Source organism: Aythya ferina, assembly GCF_964211825.1.
Source record: "Aythya ferina genome assembly, chromosome: 2".
Lineage (NCBI taxonomy): Eukaryota > Metazoa > Chordata > Aves > Anseriformes > Anatidae > Aythya > Aythya ferina.
This window is the reverse complement of record NC_140297.1, coordinates 110,866,859-110,887,096: the sequence shown is the minus strand read 5'-3', so window position 1 is coordinate 110,887,096 and position 20,238 is coordinate 110,866,859. Positions and strand designations below refer to the sequence as shown.

At 39.6% G+C, this 20,238-nt stretch overlaps 1 protein-coding gene across 1 annotated transcript in view; it reads right to left on the bottom strand.

The window, feature by feature from the left end:
* YES1 (YES proto-oncogene 1, Src family tyrosine kinase) overlaps positions 1–20,238 on the bottom strand; it is a 51,116-nt gene that overhangs the window by 14,620 nt on the left and 16,258 nt on the right. Inside the window, exon 2 of the mRNA XM_084507655.1 lies at positions 4,313–4,585. Coding sequence (XP_084363781.1) covers positions 4,313–4,577 — 265 coding nt within the window. The 5' untranslated portion in view covers positions 4,578–4,585. The remainder of the gene's footprint in view (positions 1–4,312; positions 4,586–20,238) is intronic.

Here is a 20,238-nt window from a genome sequence, read left to right as displayed (position 1 = left end):
ATCATGAGACACCTCTCAATTACTTTTCAAAGTTTGCAGATGATACGAAATTGGAAGGAGCTGCTGGTTTCCTTGAGGGTAGAGAGGCCTTGCAAAGAGATCTTGACAAACTAGAGACCTGAGTATTCAGCTGCATAAATTTTAGCAACAGCAAGTGCTGGATTCTGCACCTGAGGTGGGGCAATCCTGTGTATATATACAGACTGGTGGAGGAAAGGCTGGAGAACAGCCCTGCCAAAAGGGATCTGGGGATTTGGTTGACAGCAAGTTCAATGTGAGTCAACAGTGTGCCCTGTCATCCAAAAGGGCCAACTGTGTCCTGGTGTATGTTATGCATGGAACTGCTAGCTAGTCAAGGAATGGGATTGTCCCGCTCTGCTCTGGGCTGGTACATCCTCATCTTGAGTGCTGTGTGCAGTTTTGGGCACCACGATATAATAAGGACATAAAACTATTATAAAGTGTCCAAGGGAGGGCTATGAAAATGGTGAAGGGTCTAGAGGGCAAGACATATGAGGAGGAGCTAAAGTCACTCGGTGTGCTCAGCCCCGAGCAGAGCAGGCTGAGGGGAGGCCTCATGGCGGCCTGCAGCTCCCTCACGAGGGGAGCGGAGGGGCAGGCGCTGAGCTCTGCTCTCTGGGGACAGCGACAGGACCCTAGGGGACGGCATGGAGCTGGGACAGGGGAGGGTCAGGCTGGGGGTTAGGGAAAGGGTCTGCACCCAGACAGAGATCAGGCACTGGGACAGGCTCCCCAGGGCAGTGGTCACTGCACTGAGCCTGACGGAGTTCAAGAAGAATTTGGACAACCCATCCAGCTGGGTTTTGAGTATCTCCACAGTAGGAGACTCTACACTCTCTGGGCAAAGTAAATAAGTGTTTTCTCATACTCAGATGGAACTACCTAGGTTTTAGTTTGTGCCCATTGCCTCTAGTACTGTTGCTGGGCACCACTGAAAAGGAGTCTGGCCCCATCTTCTTAACGCCCTCTCCTCCAGATATTTATACACATTGATAAAACCCCCTCTCCAGGTAATTCTTTTCTCCAGGCAAAACCAGCCCAGCTGTCTCAGCTTCTCCTTGTATGGAAGGTGCTCTAGTTCCTTAATCATCTTCACAGCACTTCTCTGTACTCACTCCAGTAGCTCCATGTCCCTCTTGTACTGGGGAGCCCAAAACTGGACCCAGCACTCCAGGTGTGGCCTCACAAGGGCTGAGTAGAGGGGGAAGATCACCTCCCTTAACCTGCTTGGCCACAAGGGCACAGTGCTGGCTCGTGGTTAACCTGCTATCCACCAGGACCCTCTGGTCTCTCTTTGTAGAGCTGCTTTCCAGCAGGTCAGCACCCAGACTGTAGTGGTGCTTGGGGTTATTCCTCCCTATGTGCAGGGCCCTGCACTTGCCTTTACTGAATTTCATGAGGTTCCCCACCGCCTAACTCTCCAGCCTGTCCAGGTCTCTCTGAATGACCACTAAGCACTATGGTGGATCAGCCACTCCTCCCAGTTTTGTATCATCAGCAAACTTGCCGAAGGTGCACACTCTACTCCATCATCCAGGTCCACTGATGAATAAACTGAACAAGACTGTGCACAATGCTGACCCCCGGGGGACACCGCTAGCAAAAGGCCTCCAACTAGATGCTGTACCACTGAGCACAACCCTCTGAGCTCTGCCATCCAGCCAGTTCACAATCTACCTCACCGTCCACTCACCTAACCTACTCTTCCTGAGCTTGCCTATGAAGATGTTATGGGAGACAGCATTCAAAACCCTGTATCAGAGTAATGAAACAGTGTATTCAAGCGTAAACAATGCAATAAGAAAATTATCATTATTTGTGAGCTCAATTATTTGTAAGAAAGAACTGAAAAAGCTTATGTACAATCCTTGTAAAGTTTTGCTTTCAACACTTCAGCTATCATAAAACCTCTTTATTTTCACTCACAAGTGTAATTTACTCCACAGCAAAGAAAAATAAAGTGCTTCAGGCAAACAGCATCAGCACAGAATATTTTAAACAGATACAGCCCAAATGATTTTTAAGTCTCTTGCAGATGTTTTCTTTGTGAATTACGAGTTGTTCAAGATATGTGGGATCAAAACTTCCCTTAAAGAGAATCCTCTCATTAGTGCCGACTTTTCATCCTCTAATCTAGGACTGGTTTTGGAGAAGACTTTACTTTCTTATTCAGCATAAGGACTAGAGAGCCCTACTGCATACATAGCTGCACAGAAGGCAAGAATGACAGTCAATTATTCTGCTGTGATTTTCAGAAGTATTCTGTGAATTCGTAGTGTCCGATGACTGAGAACGTGTAGTACAGGAGCAGTGCAACTAACTCACGTTTCTTCTCCTTTTCTGCTCTAGAAGAATAAAAGAATGCTCAACTCTTTTTCAGCCTCACTACCAGCTACGATGACAACCGTATCGTCCTTTTATCAGACATCACTGATGGGCTGGATAAGTACTACTGACACTTATGCCCTGTTTGACAAGCCCATCTATTCTCCTCTCTTGCAAAACAAAGGGCTCCAGAATGTGATCTAGTGTTTTATTTGTGACAAAGACTGGAAGCTTACAGCCAGATGAAGTTTGTCATTTAATCCATTCACAAAAATACCTAGTTTTGATTGATTTGAAAATCAGAAGTGGATCAATCAAACAACTGCTGATCCAATTTTTATTTAAAAAATAAATAAAAAAGGAGAGAGTGTGTGTTTGAGGACGGACTGGTTTAGCAAAACAAGGGAATAATTAAGTATGAACTATCATTTTACCTGATCATAAAATGATTGCAGCATTCACCCAAATCAACTTGCTTGCAAGTAACTGAATGCACACTAATGAGATTCAAGCCTATCTTTTCATGAGAAGTCCCTTCTGTTGACTCTGATCCAAGATACAACATGCTTAAGTACTAACAGGAACAGAGACAGGCAAGAAAACAGCCCTGCTGGTCTAGGCAGAAAAAGATTTATGGTATCCGGGGGGGCTACATTCCTGATGTCTGGTAATGCCCAGGAGTGCCTGCATGCACTACAGGAGATTCCCACGTGAAAGAACCAGATCTAGCAAGAAGTAATACACAGGGGTTTCTTGGAGGATATGAAGATTTCTGTAAGCATGCTAAATAAAAATAAAGGCTGCCATTACTTCAGTTTTACACATGTTCATCCAAAAAGGATTCAGAGCAGGCTCAAAAAACTTTGAGACATTATAGATGTTCTTTTTTTTTTTTTTTTAAGAATTCCCAAATAGGGAATATGACATAATCATTACTTGACAATTCATATTTTATTTTCCTGAATTTCTTAATGTCAAGGCCACAGTGGATTTTCATGAATCTCAAATTTTTTGTGCTTAGAAATTTTTAGATGCTACTGCAGCCAACATTCTAATGTTACTGCAGCAAAGATTTTACCACTATAACTGTGCTAACAACAGAATTTTGTAGGAAAACTAGAAGTAGACTAATAAAGAATTATTTACCATATTTTATGAAGTGTCTGCATAAGGTTTCTTCCCTCTCTCTCAAGTAAAAAGTAAATGACAGTTTCCTCTCAAAAATATCCATCAAAACTTAGTGAACTACTGAGATTACCCATGAGCACAAAAATAGTGTTTTTTAATGAAGTTTTATGATTTTGATATCAAGTGTATATTGCTTTTAAATGCTGTATCTTTAGAGACTTTGTGTCAGCCAAGGTCTCCACACCTTGTAAATTCTACCTTCTATATATCCAAATTTGCTTTTAATATGACCCTCAACAATGAGAATTCTACTCTTGTTTTACATTGCTCATATATTTAATAACTTTATAAAAAACAGATTTCATGCTGCCTTAATGTAAATAACTTACAGCTAAACAAAAGATCTGAAAAACAGTTTAAATCAAAGTATCAGCTTCCCAAATTTTAGATGCTTTACATTTTGTCTCTCTCTCCAGAAGTTTAAAGCCATTATTGCATGTGCATCCCTTCAAGAGCTTAGAATTTCTAAAACATTTTTATCGTCTACTCTTATTACTGCTTTTAGTGTGTCAAGTATCTGTGTGCTGTGGTTCTAAAAAAAACCCAAAGCCAAAAAAAAAAAGACAACCACCAAGCCCGAGTTACTGGTGGGTATGGGCTGAATTATTATCTGAGCAGTAAAGATACTAAAAATCAAAAAGCTCTAAAACGCAATTGACTTGAAATTTGAAATTTATTTCTGAGTGGCAAGGGGTAGTAGATTTTTTTTTTTTTTTTACTATGACTGTGAAGCTTACATATAAATAGCAACACAAAAAGAATTTTTTGTAATACTGACCTGTTAAAGTACTAGGATATGGACTTGGCACAGCTGAAAACGAAGACGATGCTCCTCCAAAGGGTGTCATTCCTGAGGGCCCTCCAAAAGGAGTCATGGAATGACTGTTAAAATTAACTGCTGATCCCTTTATTGCCGGCGACTGTGTTGCTTGGCTGGAGTCTGACCCGTAATGGCTGACGTGGGAACTAACAGGTTCTGGAGTGTTATCAGTCCTGTATTTCATGGCCGGACCTTTATCTTCCTTGCTTTTAATGCACCCCATGATTGCTTCTGTGAGAACAAGAGGAAAAAATTAGTTCTAGATTTCACATCTTTTGCTAGTTAATACAGAAGACTCCCCCAAAGTTACTGAAAATGTCGATTTATTGATGTTTACAAAAATGTTGATTTATTGATGTTTACAAAAAACAAACAAGCAAAAGAATCCCTCCAGCAACTTCTACTATGTGCAGGTTATAAACGCCAATATTAATGCACTCTGGAATAAGATCTAAGCCATTCCTGGACTAGAGGGGACACAATCATTTCCCCCTACCACAACACATAAAAACATGACATTTGAATTATTCTTCACCCCAGATTCTTGCTGGACTGTACAAGGCAAACAAACAAACAAAAAAAAACAACAAAAAGGCAGCCGGACAGAGGAGGAAGTCACCAAAGACTTCTACAGCAGAAACCTGGGGAAGACCAGGAATTCTGAGCAGAGGTGACAAGTACGGGGCGATGTAAGCCATGATACAAGGGAAACAAGCGGGGCACCCCTGTTCTCTTTTTTAAGCACTTGTGCAATAAGGTCCAGAGCTGCTGATGGCATAACAACTAAGGATAGCTTTAAAGAGGTAAAGAAGTTTCCATCCATTTCCAGCCCCCCGAATGCAACTCACAAATAAATCCATAATATCCATTGCCATGGGATAGGATTAAGCTCAGTGCTGAAGCTGAATTAAAAAAAAATTACAAGAGTAATTAGAATATCCGTGGTAGCTTAGAAACTGATCTGCACCCTGGCAGGCGATGATTTATGGCCCTGGCAGCCCAGGATGGCCACAAATTTCCATTAGAGGCAGACCGTGCCAGAGCTGCTTACTGCAGGGACACCTCTTACCTGATGACAGTCATCAGAGAGCAGACATGTCAGAAACAATTAAAATTACCATGTCGTAAGAAGTCACCACCTGTCATTTATCAGGTGGTGACAACTGATAGTGGGCATTTTATAGCTTCCCCAGCAGGGAAACAAATCAGAGAGATTTGGAGAGGAGCCTGTTTTAGATGCAAGGCTAGTCTGACATGAAAATTTCTGTGTTCTTGGGGAAAAAAAAAAAAAAAAACAACAACAACAAAAAACACCAAAAGCATTAAACCTCCCTACTTTAACCTCAAACATAGAAAATTCTAAAAAAAAATAGGAAATTAATTCTCTAACAAATCAATTTAAAAATAATACATCAATCTGAAAGCACTAAAAATATTTCTTCCCATAATTGCAACAGCAGTTTCATGGATTCTTTAGCTAGGTGTCCGGAAAACTGTTTCCCATTATATATCTAATTATTTTTCCCTTTCAGTTCTCTTTTACCTTATTGACTATTAGATACTTAAATCTAGAACAAAGTAAATCTTCCTTAAAAGCAAATACTGCCTTAATATAGTCACAAAGAGAAAACTTAGTTTTCCAATCTAAAAGTTTTCTCATTTCCTTTGTGTAACTACTACAATATTAAAAATGCTGCAATTTCCTCAAGAACCTTCAACCAAAGTTCTTGGAAAAAAGAACATCCATAGCTACTGAAACACCACATAAAATTTAAAACTAAGAATACTCATCTGACATTTCAGTCCCTAACACTAATGTGTTACAGAGAACTACTGCTGCAGAAACAAGAAGCAACAAAGTCAAATAACTGCATTTTAAAAATCTCACCTAAGGGTTTTACGTGGAATAATGAATCATCACAAAAGCAAACCTTTTTTTTTTTTTTTCCCTACTTCTGCTATTATTATTGCCAACCTATTCTATTACCATTTGGGCACAATTAATAACTCACATACATACATACATAATGTAACATGTCTAAATACCTTCAGAAGGAAGCATTATAGTAGAAAAGCTAGTTAGCAATTCATGATATAAGTGGATCAAACACACAAAACACATCCTTTTCATTTTATTTCTCTACATCTATAAAATAGACACTGTAGTTTGAAGCACATTTTTTTGGTTGTTTGGCTGCTGTCTGTGAATTCTTGTCTTACTTTCTTTGATTCTCCTTAAATAACTGCAATCAAAGTTTTCTGTAAACAGGGAATACAAGTCAAAACACCTTTGCGAAAATGTTTTTGGAAATCGCACCGATTCCCTACCTTTGGTTAAAAAAAAATTAAACATCATGCATGATTAAAAAGTAGTTATGTTAATAACTAAATTAAAAGGTAAAGGTAGGAACATTCGTACATGTTCATCACAAATATTTTTCCTCCAGTATTTCTGGCATTTGGTTAACTTGTAACAGGCTGACAAGACTTCCAGATTTAGAAAAAAAAAAAAAAAAAAAAAAAAGAGAGAAAAAAAGATAGAAGCAAGTTCACAAGACTGGTGGATTCTGCCCACACTAAGTGACAGTAGTATTGCATGCTTCAATTATAACTAATATCACCCATATGTGCTCATGTCCTTTGGTGGTTGTTAGCAGTAAAAAGTTACCATTGGTGTACTTCAAAGCAATTACTGAAGACCTGAATTCATTCTAGAGAAATGTCTTTTTCTCTTGCTTCTTCCCTCCCCACCCATTTCACTGCTAAGGTGATCTTCAGTCAGGGGTAAAAGGGATTAACAACGGAGATTCAATCAGCACTTCAAAGAGACTGACGTTCAGAACTAGGCAAACAAAAATGTAATCATTCTTCTATTTTTATAATTGCATACCCACTAAACAAAATCACAGAAGCAAAATAATTTGTTTTTGAAAGCCAAAAACATAGGTGGAAAAAATTCTGTAAAATGCTGCATATGAATTTATGAGGAGAAAAGACAGGGATGATGGCATAAAGGGTGAGTAGTAGGGAAGAAACTGCCCACACAATGGAAGGAAAAAAAAAAAGCTTTATTACTGTTTAGCCTTGCAATATATACTGGATAATAATAATAATAAAAAAAACCTAAGCAGCTGGTAGTGTTTTTGTTTCTTCTGGTACTGCATTTGTTATTAAAAATTTATGTAACTGGAATAACTTACAACAATTTTCATTACTCTTTGACCAGAAACAAAACACTAAGAACTATGTTTCTGCCGTAATATTCATGGCTCTTTCTGAAGCACCAAATTCTTTTTTGGAAACAGAAATATAAGAAGTTCCTGTTGGCTCTGCTGCAGTCAGTCCATCTATTCAAAGAAATGCTGATCCAAGGTAAGTAATCCATAAGCCACAGATCCATTCCCATTAGTTAAACCCTTATTGTAGATCAGACAGAGTAACTTCAGTGGCTTTTTCTTTCTTTGAACAAATACTTCCCAGTGTGCCAATGCGTTTGGTAGGTGGGTTAGGAGTCAGCTTGCTAGAGGACTAGCAGAAAGCACAGTCTGAAAGGCCTGGAGTGAAACCACAGATGTCTTGTCCTGCTATCTAGATGGAAGCAATCCTGCATTAGAATGCTTTCAAGAAGCAGAAGCTAAAATGATTACTGGAAGGATGGATGAAGGTTAGCAGGATGCCCACAAAAATCAATAGAATGAGTGTATGCCAGAAAGTAGTCGTCATCAAATACGATTTTAGTGACATCTAATTTGACTTGGGATTTTAGAAGAAGTCATACAAAGGGCAGAAGTTCATTGCCTTTCAATACTCTACAAACACCTCAATAACAAAGGCATCTTAACAAGCCCTCTGTCAAACAGAGAGCTCCAAGAAAGTCAATTCTGCCCCCTTATCTTCCTGAGTATTTTACAGCAGAGTGCTAGATCACAAGGAAAACACCGTTTAAAAAATCAAAAGGTATGGCTAGTAAAGCCTTTGTGTTTTGTGCTTTCATTTCAGAAGGATGACCTACCAGCCCCCCAAAAAACAAGTTTTTCCTCAAGAGCTGTCATACCCTCAGGTACTGACAAACCATTCCTTTAGGGAATCTGCAGCCTTGATATCCATCCAGCCCAGAGGTGGGTGCCACAAGGGAATCCACCCATTCATTAAATGCACCTTTGTTCCTTCCTGTTGATAGTTACTGACGTTATTTATTCACTGGTTCATCGGGATTCAAGGTTTCTTGGGAGTGCTTCAACAAAGGTCTCCTGCTGGCATGAACGAACATTAGGTGGATAAACCAACAATGCAACAACTAGCGTTCCCAGAGCAAAGCAGTCTGCAAATAACCTCAAAACCGTGTATTATTTCCACTTCCTTCAAATTCTACCCATCGGCATCAAGATTTTGAGGGACATAGGTTAGCCTCTGAAATCCTGAAGACCAAAAGCCTCATGTTTGTTCTGCTTGCTGTCACTGATTTAATAACAAAACCTATTCACTATGAAAAAAAAAAATCAAGAAAAGTAAGGAGTTTCCTCTAGGGTCCAAACTGAAGGTATTCTGCTCTCTCACTTTTGTTACGAACCATCACTTCCAGTCCTCTCGAGACTTCATCACTACCTAAGGCAGCAAACGGCAGCCACACAAAGAGGCTCTAACACGCTGCAAAGGGAAAGATGCTCTAGGGAGTTGTTCTCTATTCAGCCTCTTCACTAAATCAGGTACTAGAACCATACAGGGAATAAATGCAAGAGGTAGGGAAAAAAGAAAAATCAGTAAGGGGGATGATAGAATGTAACACTTCTTTTCCCCACTCCTTTCAATTACTGAAAATGCCCACATAGCTGAAAAGAGCACCTAAGTCCTTTTTCACTATAAAGAGGAGTCATTATAAGAACTCTGGAGAAGTCAAATCTCTTTCAAGAAGAATACAGCAAGACTGCAAGTATCTTTATTCCTAAAAAATAAAAACAAAAACTCTATGCTACGTAATATAAAAAAGAATTTCATTTGAGATTCACAAATTGCCAATAAAATGACCAAAAAAGTAAAGATTCCCACTGCTACTCTACTTTCGTTTCTCAGTATTAACAACAAAAATAGTTTCTATCGATAAAAGTAGCATCTTCAGTTCTCAAATGTGAAAAATGTCCTCCACAAAAAAAGTCCTCTTAAGTTTTAAATAGAGCCATGATCTGAAGTTATTAAAGTTTCATGCAGTAACGAAGACAGGATATTCTGCAGAAAGTACACTAATGGATCCATTAGCTAACAGCTGACTATTTGCTTAAACAAGTGCAGAGCTGACTCCGTATGTCACCGGAGACATGCAACCTCTGCTGGCTTTTTGTGCACCAGGCAAACAATGCGAAGCATTCACCAAACAGGTGGTTTCAGATGGCAGCATGTAAAACTCATTTATTAGGAGTGGCACAGACTGAACGAAATGAAAATAATCAGAAAAGAGGCTGGTAACTCTTTTGGCCAATGCTATTGCATTCAACTAACTCCATTTTAAAATTCACTGCTTTGATATGAAAATATTATTATTTTTATAACTTTTTTTTTTTTAAACACAAAGCAATCCACTATGTAGGTAAAGAAGAAATACACTAAAGAACAACCAAAACTAGTTTGTGTTCTTTGCACAGTGTACAGTTTTCATTCTCAAATTATGTACTTTTTACCATGCAATAGTTTATCTTCTATAAGCTGTCGTAACTTGCAAAGTTTCCTTATTTCACTACGAACAACCCATGACATTTCAAAGAATGATGTTCCACGGGATACAGTTTTATAATTAGCAGTAACATTAGCATAATGACACCTCAGACAGTCTGTATGATTATGCATTTAAAGTGCCACTGACATGACCTTGTAGTTAATGATCTAATACGGAGCGAAAAGTGAAGATAAAGGAAGAAGCGTAAAACAAGACATTGAAGCAAGGACTTAGGCTATTACAATTTCAATGTTTACCACTCATCTGAGCATAAGTCTCTCCAGAAAAATAACTATAAACCAGCACTATTAGATCTTAGGTTGCTCATACATTAAAATATTCATTTAAATAAATCTTGTCCTTTATCACTAACTAGAAACCTTTGATCCCAATGTTTCTACAGACCAAATCCTGCTTTCAGTATGACTGCAAAAACATATTCAAGGAGAAATTATGAGGCTCCTGTGGCAATGCTTTTGATTTCATAGAAGCAGAACAAACTCCAGCTTGGTTGCTAATAAAGCTATGGCTAAGAGAACTAGCATAGCAAGCAGAGGACACTGCACAAAGAGAAAAAAAATAGTACAGAATTCCTTTTATAACTGGAAATTTTGTGTATTTCAGAGAATTAAAAGCTGTTGCAAGTTCTACATATTTCTGTTCTATCTCCTACTTCTTACAGAAATCAGATTAAAAAAATTACATTAAATTAATGACATTGAGTGTGGCTGGAGGAACTAGCTGGCAAGATCATTACAACTGTGCTCTGAAGGAACACCAGATCTCAAAATACTGCCTGAAAATTCAATATAAGCAGGAATTGCATGAGAAAGAATTAAGTCCTTCAACCTTTCCCATTCTCTAATGATTTCTTAGCATTTTGGCATGGAAGATGAGTCTGATGATATGTGCTGCTTCTGAGGCTTGACTGGGTTACATACATGTGGGACACTTGCCCACACATAACAGATTTTGGACATACAGTCTACAAAGGAGAACGAGGATTTCCAAACCTCCAATTTGAATTGTCTCAGACAAAGGCTTCTCTCCAGAAGAAACACCTTCTGTTGTAACTAACAGGTAGGAGGAGACGGAGCTGCTCCAGAGGGCAGCACTACCCTCATCCCAATCCACACCAGGCCCTATCATCCAACTGCACGGCTCCATCGGATGTCAGGTTACAGAGGTAAAGCAACAAATAACTACTGCAACAAAAACATTTAGTGACCAGAATGGAAATAAGGATTATCAGTGTGGTCATGTCAAGGAAAATATGAGAATTCGCAGTTTTCCCTCTCAGTCACACTCTTGTTCTTTCTGGACAAAATATGTAGGATCTCCTCCTGCTCCTTATGTACTTGGACAGCTCAAGCTGTTGAGGTGGTCCTTCATTTTAAAGACAGGCAAAAGTTTTGGGGGCATATAGGAGAAAATGATTGTGTCATGGATGACACATGGCCTCCTCTGCAAAATATATGCTCATAAAACTGTTTATAATCACAGTTTTGCCTACACTATCTGAGATAACGTAGGTTTGCTTTGACTACATATTATATGACAACATATCATATGACAACATAACTTCTCAATACTCTCTGCAGCTTTTCAGTACTTAAAGGGGGATTATAAAAAAGATTGTGAATGACTTTTTTGCTCAGGCAGTCATTGACAGGACAAGGGGGAATGGTTTTAAACTAAAGAGGGGAGATTTAGATTAGAGGTTAGGAGAAATTCTTCACTCAGAGGGTGGCGAGGCAGTGGCACAGGCTGTCCAGAGAAGCTGTGGATGCCCCATCCCTGGAGGTGCTCAAGGCCAGGCTGGATGGGGCTTTGGGCAGCCCCAAAGTCTGGTGGGTGGGATCCCTGTCCATGGCAAGGGGGCTGGAACTGGGTGATCTTGAAGGCTCCTTCCAACCCAAGCTGTTCTATGGTTCTGTGATAGCAAATAAAAATGTTTTTTCCAACCAGAGTAATGCATGCTCAGGAAAGACAGACTGGAGGTGGAAGACAGCAAGCCTACTCTAATTTTAATGACTTTTCTAACAAAAGATGACCTAGCTTAATATCCTGTCTTCAGTACAAGAGCTCCCCATTCACCACATGCCTGGGCACAGCCTCTGACAACCAAGTAGGCTATCTTTTTGTAGGAAGAGTGACCAGCAGTGGATGCTTTGGAAGAAGAGAGGAGCAGGATAAGCACAGGCTGAAACGTCCTCAGTCTTCACTGATCCACTCAGGAATTCCAGTCAGATGGAGATGAGCAACTTCACTACACTGGAAAAGTCCTGCAGGTACGAACCAGCTAATGGATTTAAACCAATGTGTTCATGAAACACATGGATAAGATTTCAAACTCCACTTCAGCTGGAAGCTGCCCACCTTGCGTGCAAGGTAACAGAAAGCAGGAAAGAAAGCAGGTGCTGGGAGGAAAAGCAAACAAAAAAACAGCACCACAAACCCACCCATACTAGGTAGAGCCTAGCCATACTGAGCCAGAAGGAACTGCTTCTAAATTTCACAGCACAGCAAAGACAAAATCATCAAATTTTAATGTTTAAGCTCATTAAAAAAAAAAAAAAAAAAAAAAAACAAACTACAAATTGCTATGCAGAACTTTTATTTTAAGAAAGTTTATGTTTTTGGGATCTGCTCTGAATTTTCAGTGGAGTCAGCAAAGTGTTTGTATCCAGAAAGAGTAGAAAATAATTTGTTTTTTTATACATCCAACAAAGACCTGCCAACAATTCTAAGGCAGATGATGCAAAAATGGATACACAACACTGAGATTAATTTTCTTTATTCCAGAGGTCAAGATCACAAGGGAGAGATTAACTGAAATATCAGAACTGCAAAAGCAATTTTATGTGCTGAAATATATAATGCATATACATGAAGCTATTTTTAAATTTAGAGTTATAATGTCAAGCCATACAATTCAAAGCCTTTAGCACACCAGGAAATTTTCTCTGACAACAGACAATACCACAGACAAAACAGCCAATATATTGTCTAGACAGCATTATTGCTGCTCCATTGTCTTGAGCATTTAAGCTCACAGTCAATAAATAAATTCAAGCAGAAAAGGACAATTTAGTGCAACAGCTATTTATACTCACTAATTTGTAAATAATTAGAATTATCTTGAAAACTCAAAGCCTGAAATATTCAAGAAGTCTCTCCAAAAGAATGTTTCGGATGACAGCAAGATGCATGTCATAACTTGTCAAGCTGTCTAGTCTATTTCAGACAGGATTTACGAACTTATTTATAAACAGAAAGATTTTGTTTTCATTGAATCGTATTCGGAAAAGAACAAAAAGTATGCCTGGTATCACATAATACTTTTAGAGACACCATTTCCAACTATTCTATTTAAGTATATTACTTCAGAAAAAGACGCCTCCGGAAGTAATTTTAAAAGCACATTTTATATATTGTTTACTAAAATAATTGTGCTGTTTTTAGCAAGATGCATACAGCATTCCCAAGGGAAGTCTGCGTTAGAAAAAAATTGAAGTGAAATTTCTGCAGTAGAAGAACAATTTGCAGCTTTTTTGTTCTGAAAAATTCTGTGAAAACTTAAGGAGTCATTTTTTTCAAAGTTCAATTATGAACTACATGCAAAAAATAGGCTACAAAAAGTGCAAGCTCACAGAAGTACAGAACGGACTTACAGATAAAGTGACAATTACATGTTAAGATGAGAAAAAAGAGGAATTTAGTAATAGCAACACTTCAGCTGCTACTTCATTTACTCACTGTTAGTCAACTAAATACTAAAGAAAGGACCAGTCACAGCAACTTAGAAAGTGAACCCCCCCAAAAAAAGATGTTATAATAAATGATTGTTACATCCACCCAATGTGTAACACAGGAACAGTGCTAGGGAATCTGATGGAACTTAATTAATTTGGTGTGTGTTTGACACAACAGTTACTTTACATTTGCACATACCTGCTTTGCAGAGTTGAGTTTTTACAGCTACTGTTTGCCAAATGTCACTCTAAGCTGAAAGCACATTCCCCTTTATTCTAAAGCTATTTTATCCTCACTAACGTAATTGACATGATTAGCATGTTAACAAAAATCAGTAATTAAAGTATTTAAATCCAATTACTGATAAAACGTTACAGCTCATTTATTCAAAGACCATAGACCCAGATCTCCTTCAGCAATTAGTTCTTTGCTGAACAACAGGAATTTCAGGAAGCCAGCTGGAAAACATCACCCTTTTGACTAAAACAAAAAGTAAAAGTATGCATAAACAATTACAACCAGACATGTACGCTCTTCTTCGTGATTCAATAGCTTGTGTTTCCCTTTGCACATAAAAAAAATAAGCGAAGAGTGCAATTATATTGTAAAGAAATTCAAAACTAAACAAAAAAAAAAAAAAAGGAAGATGACACCTGCTAAATAATAGTCTTATTAAAAGGGAAGAGCTGGATGATGTTTTAACTAAACAAGAATTATAACCCTAATAGCTATCATTACGGCTGTTATGTTACTTTCTATAGTGACAGATCTAATAGCTGTCATAGGAAAGAAGACCAGAAGAAATTATCTTAATTAGCTAGTCATGCATCTTGCACAATAGAGGCCATAGGGCTGCGCTAAATTCATTTCTCTTTTTCTGTGTTTTTCGAAGTACCCACACGCCCAAATTCATTCCATTTCAATATGACCTGTTATGAGAAGTCCACCCACACTGGACAAGTACCACGTTTTAAACACGGTAACCTCTAGAATACGTGCCCTGTATTACACTTGTACCACCTTTGCCTGAGATCCCCACCAGCACCAAGCCCCCATTCCCTCTGCACGCAGGCTCCTGGGCACCCTGCCCAGGGGACCTCCAGAGGGCCCTTCCCACCTCAGCCACATCATTCTCTGGGCATTTCAGGACTCTCACCCTTCCCTCTGGTAAGTGTGATGCATTTCACTCAAACGCAGTCCTGTGAGTGGCTTTCCAGACAATCTCATCTTCTCCAAGCCCCCTCAGTTTTTTTCAGTGCTTTCCTTTAGCAGGGATCTCCAGGCACAGATACAGCACTCCAGGTAAGAAATATTCTTCCTCATCGTTCTTTGAGATTGTAGTATTTATTTCAGCTGTAGCCACTGTCTTACGATTCTCAGGGATTTTTTAGCGAACAGAAACTCCCTCATCTTGAAAGCAGAGCCCTCATCCTTCTAGCTATACATATATTACATGTTGCTGTACAAAGCAGCCCCAGACTCTCATCTAATCCAGATTATTCTAATAATGGAGCTGTGAGGCAGAAACGGAAAAAAAAAAAATCACTCATCTGCAATCAGAGACAACTGGACATGGTAAGAGCAGAGTCTCACCGCTACCCTGCCTAGGGCTTCTTACACATGCCCCCAGTACTGCACAGTCCCATTCATAACCTGCCCTACAAGCACTTGGCACTGCTTTGCAACAAGCATGGAGCTCGGCCATATAGCTCTCTGGTTCCTAAATTCCACAGTACACACACTGCAGAAAGCATCTGCTTTGTCTTGGGAGCCAGGAAAGCATTCACTTTCCTTTTGTACTGGGAGGCTAAACTGGATTATTTGCACACCACATCACTTGTCCCAGCCCAGGGCTGGCTCCTGCAAAGTAGGAGTATCCTCTCTCTTCAACAGGTGAAGTTTTGTTCTGAATGTGGGCATTTCAGAAGCAATTTGTGAGCCTGCTACCAAAAAAGAAATAAAAAAAATCTTAATTCTTTGCTTTCAAAAGCAAGGTGCTGTTTTCCCTCATGTTCATGCTGATTTTTTTGCCTAAAGGGATCAAAATACTCAACTCTTTCCAGCTCGAGACTAGCAATTAGAGTGGCATGTACAGGATGTACCAAGCCTGCAATGATGACATGTAATGGAAAACCACACAGCGCTCACTTCCCATTTCTCCTTTGTTTTCCTTTAGATGGATCTTCTGCTGATTTTTCCTTACCACTTAAAACTGCTCACAGGACTTAAAAAAAAAAAAAAAAAAAAAAGTTGAAGTTTTCAGGCATCTTCTAAAGATATGTTAAAGATTACAGCAGTTATCTAGTTATCTGTAAAGGGTTTTCCACACTTGGCAACAGATCTTCCCTTTAATTTAGCATTTTGCAGCTCAGATTACTCACTAACATGCAGTCAATAAAATCTGAGCGTGAAACTCCAAGTGAGCAACACATGAACCACATTATCAGTCACCAGTGTGCAAAGTGAATACAACCGACAACAAGCTGGCTGCTGCACATGCTGCAGAAGAGGAACATATGAGAGAAGGGTGTGAAAAGGTACCACTGGAGTGCTATGGGTTCTTACTAGAAAAAGAATCAGAAAGAATATCAGTAATCAACAAAGAACAATAGAAAAGTTTTATTCTGAGGTGGTTATTTCATGTAGGTAAATACTGTTCACTTACAATAATGTACACCACAGTACAAGGACATCCTTCAGTTTTTATCTGTAGATTCTGATAACACAGCTCTAAACAAGCAGGCAAAATGCCTTAGCCTTTTTTGTTTTGTTTTCAGTCATTCTGGTACTTATTTTTCAGAGCACACAATTTATATTTAAAGATTCACTTCAAGCTAACTACTGTTCGGTAGCAAATTTTTGCATTCCTACCCAGTAAGCAGAGCAGAGCTCTTTTGACTCGAAGAGTATAAGCAGAAGGAAGGGCAATTTCCATTTTAATAAAACGTGAAAGGTGGAAACACCGAAAGGTGAGGGGGGAAGATGGCCAGGGTTCAGCAAAACACATGCATGTCAAACGACTTACTCCTCGGTAACTCCTGGCAGTTATTTACATTTTGGTCACAGGTCAGAAGGATTTAAATTCTGAGTAACACCGAAGGAAACAAATTAATGACATTTAGAAAGAATTAGTGCTGCCAAAAATAGAAAGATTGTGATGCCAGAACTCATGCTCTTCAAACATCAGCAGCGTGCTTAAAAGAGCTGAAGTATGTACACAACAGCAGAGCTGAGAAGCTCCAACAGAAACTTTCTGTGAAACTAAGTGTTCATTAAAAACGAGTCAGATTTTAAAAAGTATTTAAAATAATTCTTTTTTTTTTCTTTTTTTTTCCCCACAGGTTAACTTCAAGACCCAATTTTGTGAATTTTTAAAGCCTGTCTTCTAGACTAAACACCAACTGCTGGAAAACAAGTTCTGCTGTTTGGAGCCATTTGTGGGTGGCTTGCTGCCAGAGCGCCCTGCTACTCACCACCAGTAACAGCAACAGTGATAACCCTGGGGCCGAGCAGCATTAGCAGAGGTAAATACCTGCACCTTCAGCCACCAGGGGCACGTTGGCATGGTTCATTCACGAAGACTGGTAAAATTACACAGTGCAATGGTGATCTCTACCTGAGAAACACTCTGCGAGTGTTAAGGACAGGCCAGCAGAGTGCTTCATCTGTCCTTTTTCTGCGGCACGTCATAGTTGTGGCTTCTGACTTTTGCTATTTTTGTTGCAGAGCCGAGAAGCGTTTTACATCCTTGTTGGTCCAAGTAAGGAGTGCACAAGAAATGCGTCCGACACCCAGCTCCCCGCTGTGAGCCGCAATAACCCTGCAGTTCTGAGCTCCCAGTTACCATTTTATCCCTGAGCTCATAGTGAGGGGCTCCTTTTCCCTTGGTGTTTCTATCTGGTGCTTTAAAATTCACAACAAGGAAAACGTTTGAAAAAATGTACATTTATCTAGGCTCATATAACCCGAGATGATGGTGTGAGTTATTTTCTACCCCCAAACTACTTGTCTACGATGTCAAGATGGATATAGGAAATGAAAAATATTAACTACAGTGGAGAAAAAGCCCAACACAACAACCCTGACAAAACTCTGTCAGCTTTTGATATGTAGCTGAACATAAATATAATGAATAGGATAGAAAAGTAGAAGTATACAGTACAATATCCTCCTCCCTCCCCCCCAACCCATCCCAAGATATAAGGATAGAGTCTGGTAGTAGGACTTGATTAGTGTGATCAAGAAGATAAAGTTGCCACAAATGATGACATAAAAAGCAGAATTCCCCAAGGGGAATAAAAAGAAAAGATTTCCCCTGAAAGGAAGTAAGACCTATAAACAAGGAGAAAGAAGTTTAGGGGAGGAAGCAGGCATGGGCAGGGGACTGAGAGTATTCAAGCATGATGCAGTGCATGAGCATGGCACAGCATTAAAAGTTCTTAAAAATAATTAAAAAAAAAAAAAAAAAGGATTTGAGCTATTCCAAGCGTCAACTTCAGAGAAATCAAAACAAAAATTAAGGAAGGTATCTGTATACCTGTCTCTCAGCCTGGAAAATCTGAAGACTCGAGTACCTGTGCATGGGCTTCCTGTGCAACCAACGGAGAGATATGGGCTGCTCTGGAGAGGGAGCAACTCTAAGGGCACCTGAAGAGGCTTTTGTGTTTGTTTTTTGTTTGGCTTTGTTGATATTTTTTTTCGCTAATATTTAAAAAAGTTTAGAGCATAAAGAAAATTGTATTATATGCCCTGCTCTTCTCATTATGCCAGTCAAAAGTAAAATAAAATAAAACCAGTCAGCAACACAACCGTTTGCCTAATTTTAAGCATCTACCTCTGCAAGGCTATGCGAATATACCCTAATTGTCAAGTTTCAAATGTGCCATAAAAGCAGAAAAGCTTCAGAAAACACAAGGCACGAACTAGGATACAGAGGATTTTAAACTAGGATTTTAAACCTCTGAAAACTAACTCATGGGAGAAAACAAAAGACTCCTACTCAACTGCTGTGCCAGTCAAGCTAGTGTCCTTTTTAAAAACTCCCTAGCTTAAACAAATGACATTTATACTCAGCAATGGACTTCAGGTGGAATTCATCTTCCAAATTTAGAGATCTTGCTCAGGATGAGATGAATCATGCAGTGGAAGTGCTTATTTCTCTCCACTGACTATAAAGGGAGCCTACAGAACCAGCTCACACACAGGCAGCCGAAGCTGGGGTTTGCCAACCTGCCTCCTGATAGCTGATGCTGAAGTTCACGTTGTACAGCATGCTTAATGGTGCCATCTATTACTGTACCAAAGAGTTAAGCTGGAAAACTTTTCTTTCAAGAAGGTGAGAAGCAGCACTGCCCTAAATTAGCACGTGGAATTAGCTGTACAGGGGTGATCGTCCCCCTGTACTCGGCTCTGGTGAGGCCGCACCTTGAGTACTGTGTTCAGTCTTGGGCCCCTCGCTACAAGAAGGACATCGAGGTGCTTGAGCAGGTCCAGAGAAGGGCGACGAAGCTGGTGAGGGGCCTGGAGAACAAGTCCTACGAGGAGCGGCTGAGGGAGCTGGGCTTGTTCAGCCTGGAGAAGAGGAGGCTCAGGGGCGACCTTATCGCTCTCTATAGGTACCTCAAGGGAGGCTGTAGCGAGGTGGGGGTTGGCCTGTTCTCCCACGTGCCTGGTGACAGGACGAGGGGGAGTGGGCTTAAGTTGAGCCAGGGGAGTTTTAGGTTAGATGTTAGGAAGAACTTCTTCACTGAAAGGGTTGTGAGGCACTGGAACAGGCTGCCCAGGGAAGTGGTGGAGTCACCATCCCTGGAAGTCTTCAAAAGACGTTTAGATGTAGAGCTTAGGGAAATGGTTTAGTGGGGACTGTTAGCGTTAGGTCAGAGGTTGGACTCGATGATCTTGAGGTCTCTTCCAACCTAGAAAATTCTGTGATTCTGTGATTTAAGCTAGGTGCAAACGTTAGCACCCACTACTATTTTTCCCTCACACCACAGTTAGAGTTCTCTTCATATAAAAACAAGCACATCTTTCAAATAAAAACCCCAGACATCTGACATCTTACTACAAACTGTAACACCTGCTGAATATGAAATTATTATTTTAAAGTAATGAAACCACACAGAGAAAGCTTTATAAAATTATACATAACTAGATGAAAATGCTAAGATTAATAATTGCCTAAACTCAGCCTGAATTGTTTCTATGGAAAACATGGACCTGGGATTCAAAACCAGTGCCATGCTAAGGCACATTATTAAATTAAAATTATCACTTAAGATTGAATCAAAGAGTAAAAAAATCATCTGAGTTTTGCAGCTGCCATATTAAGAAGAGAGCAGCTATATTAAATAGCAGTCTCTTCTTTCAAATAGCATGAATCTGCTCCAATGCAGTACTTCTGTCCAGCACAAAGTACGTCTTC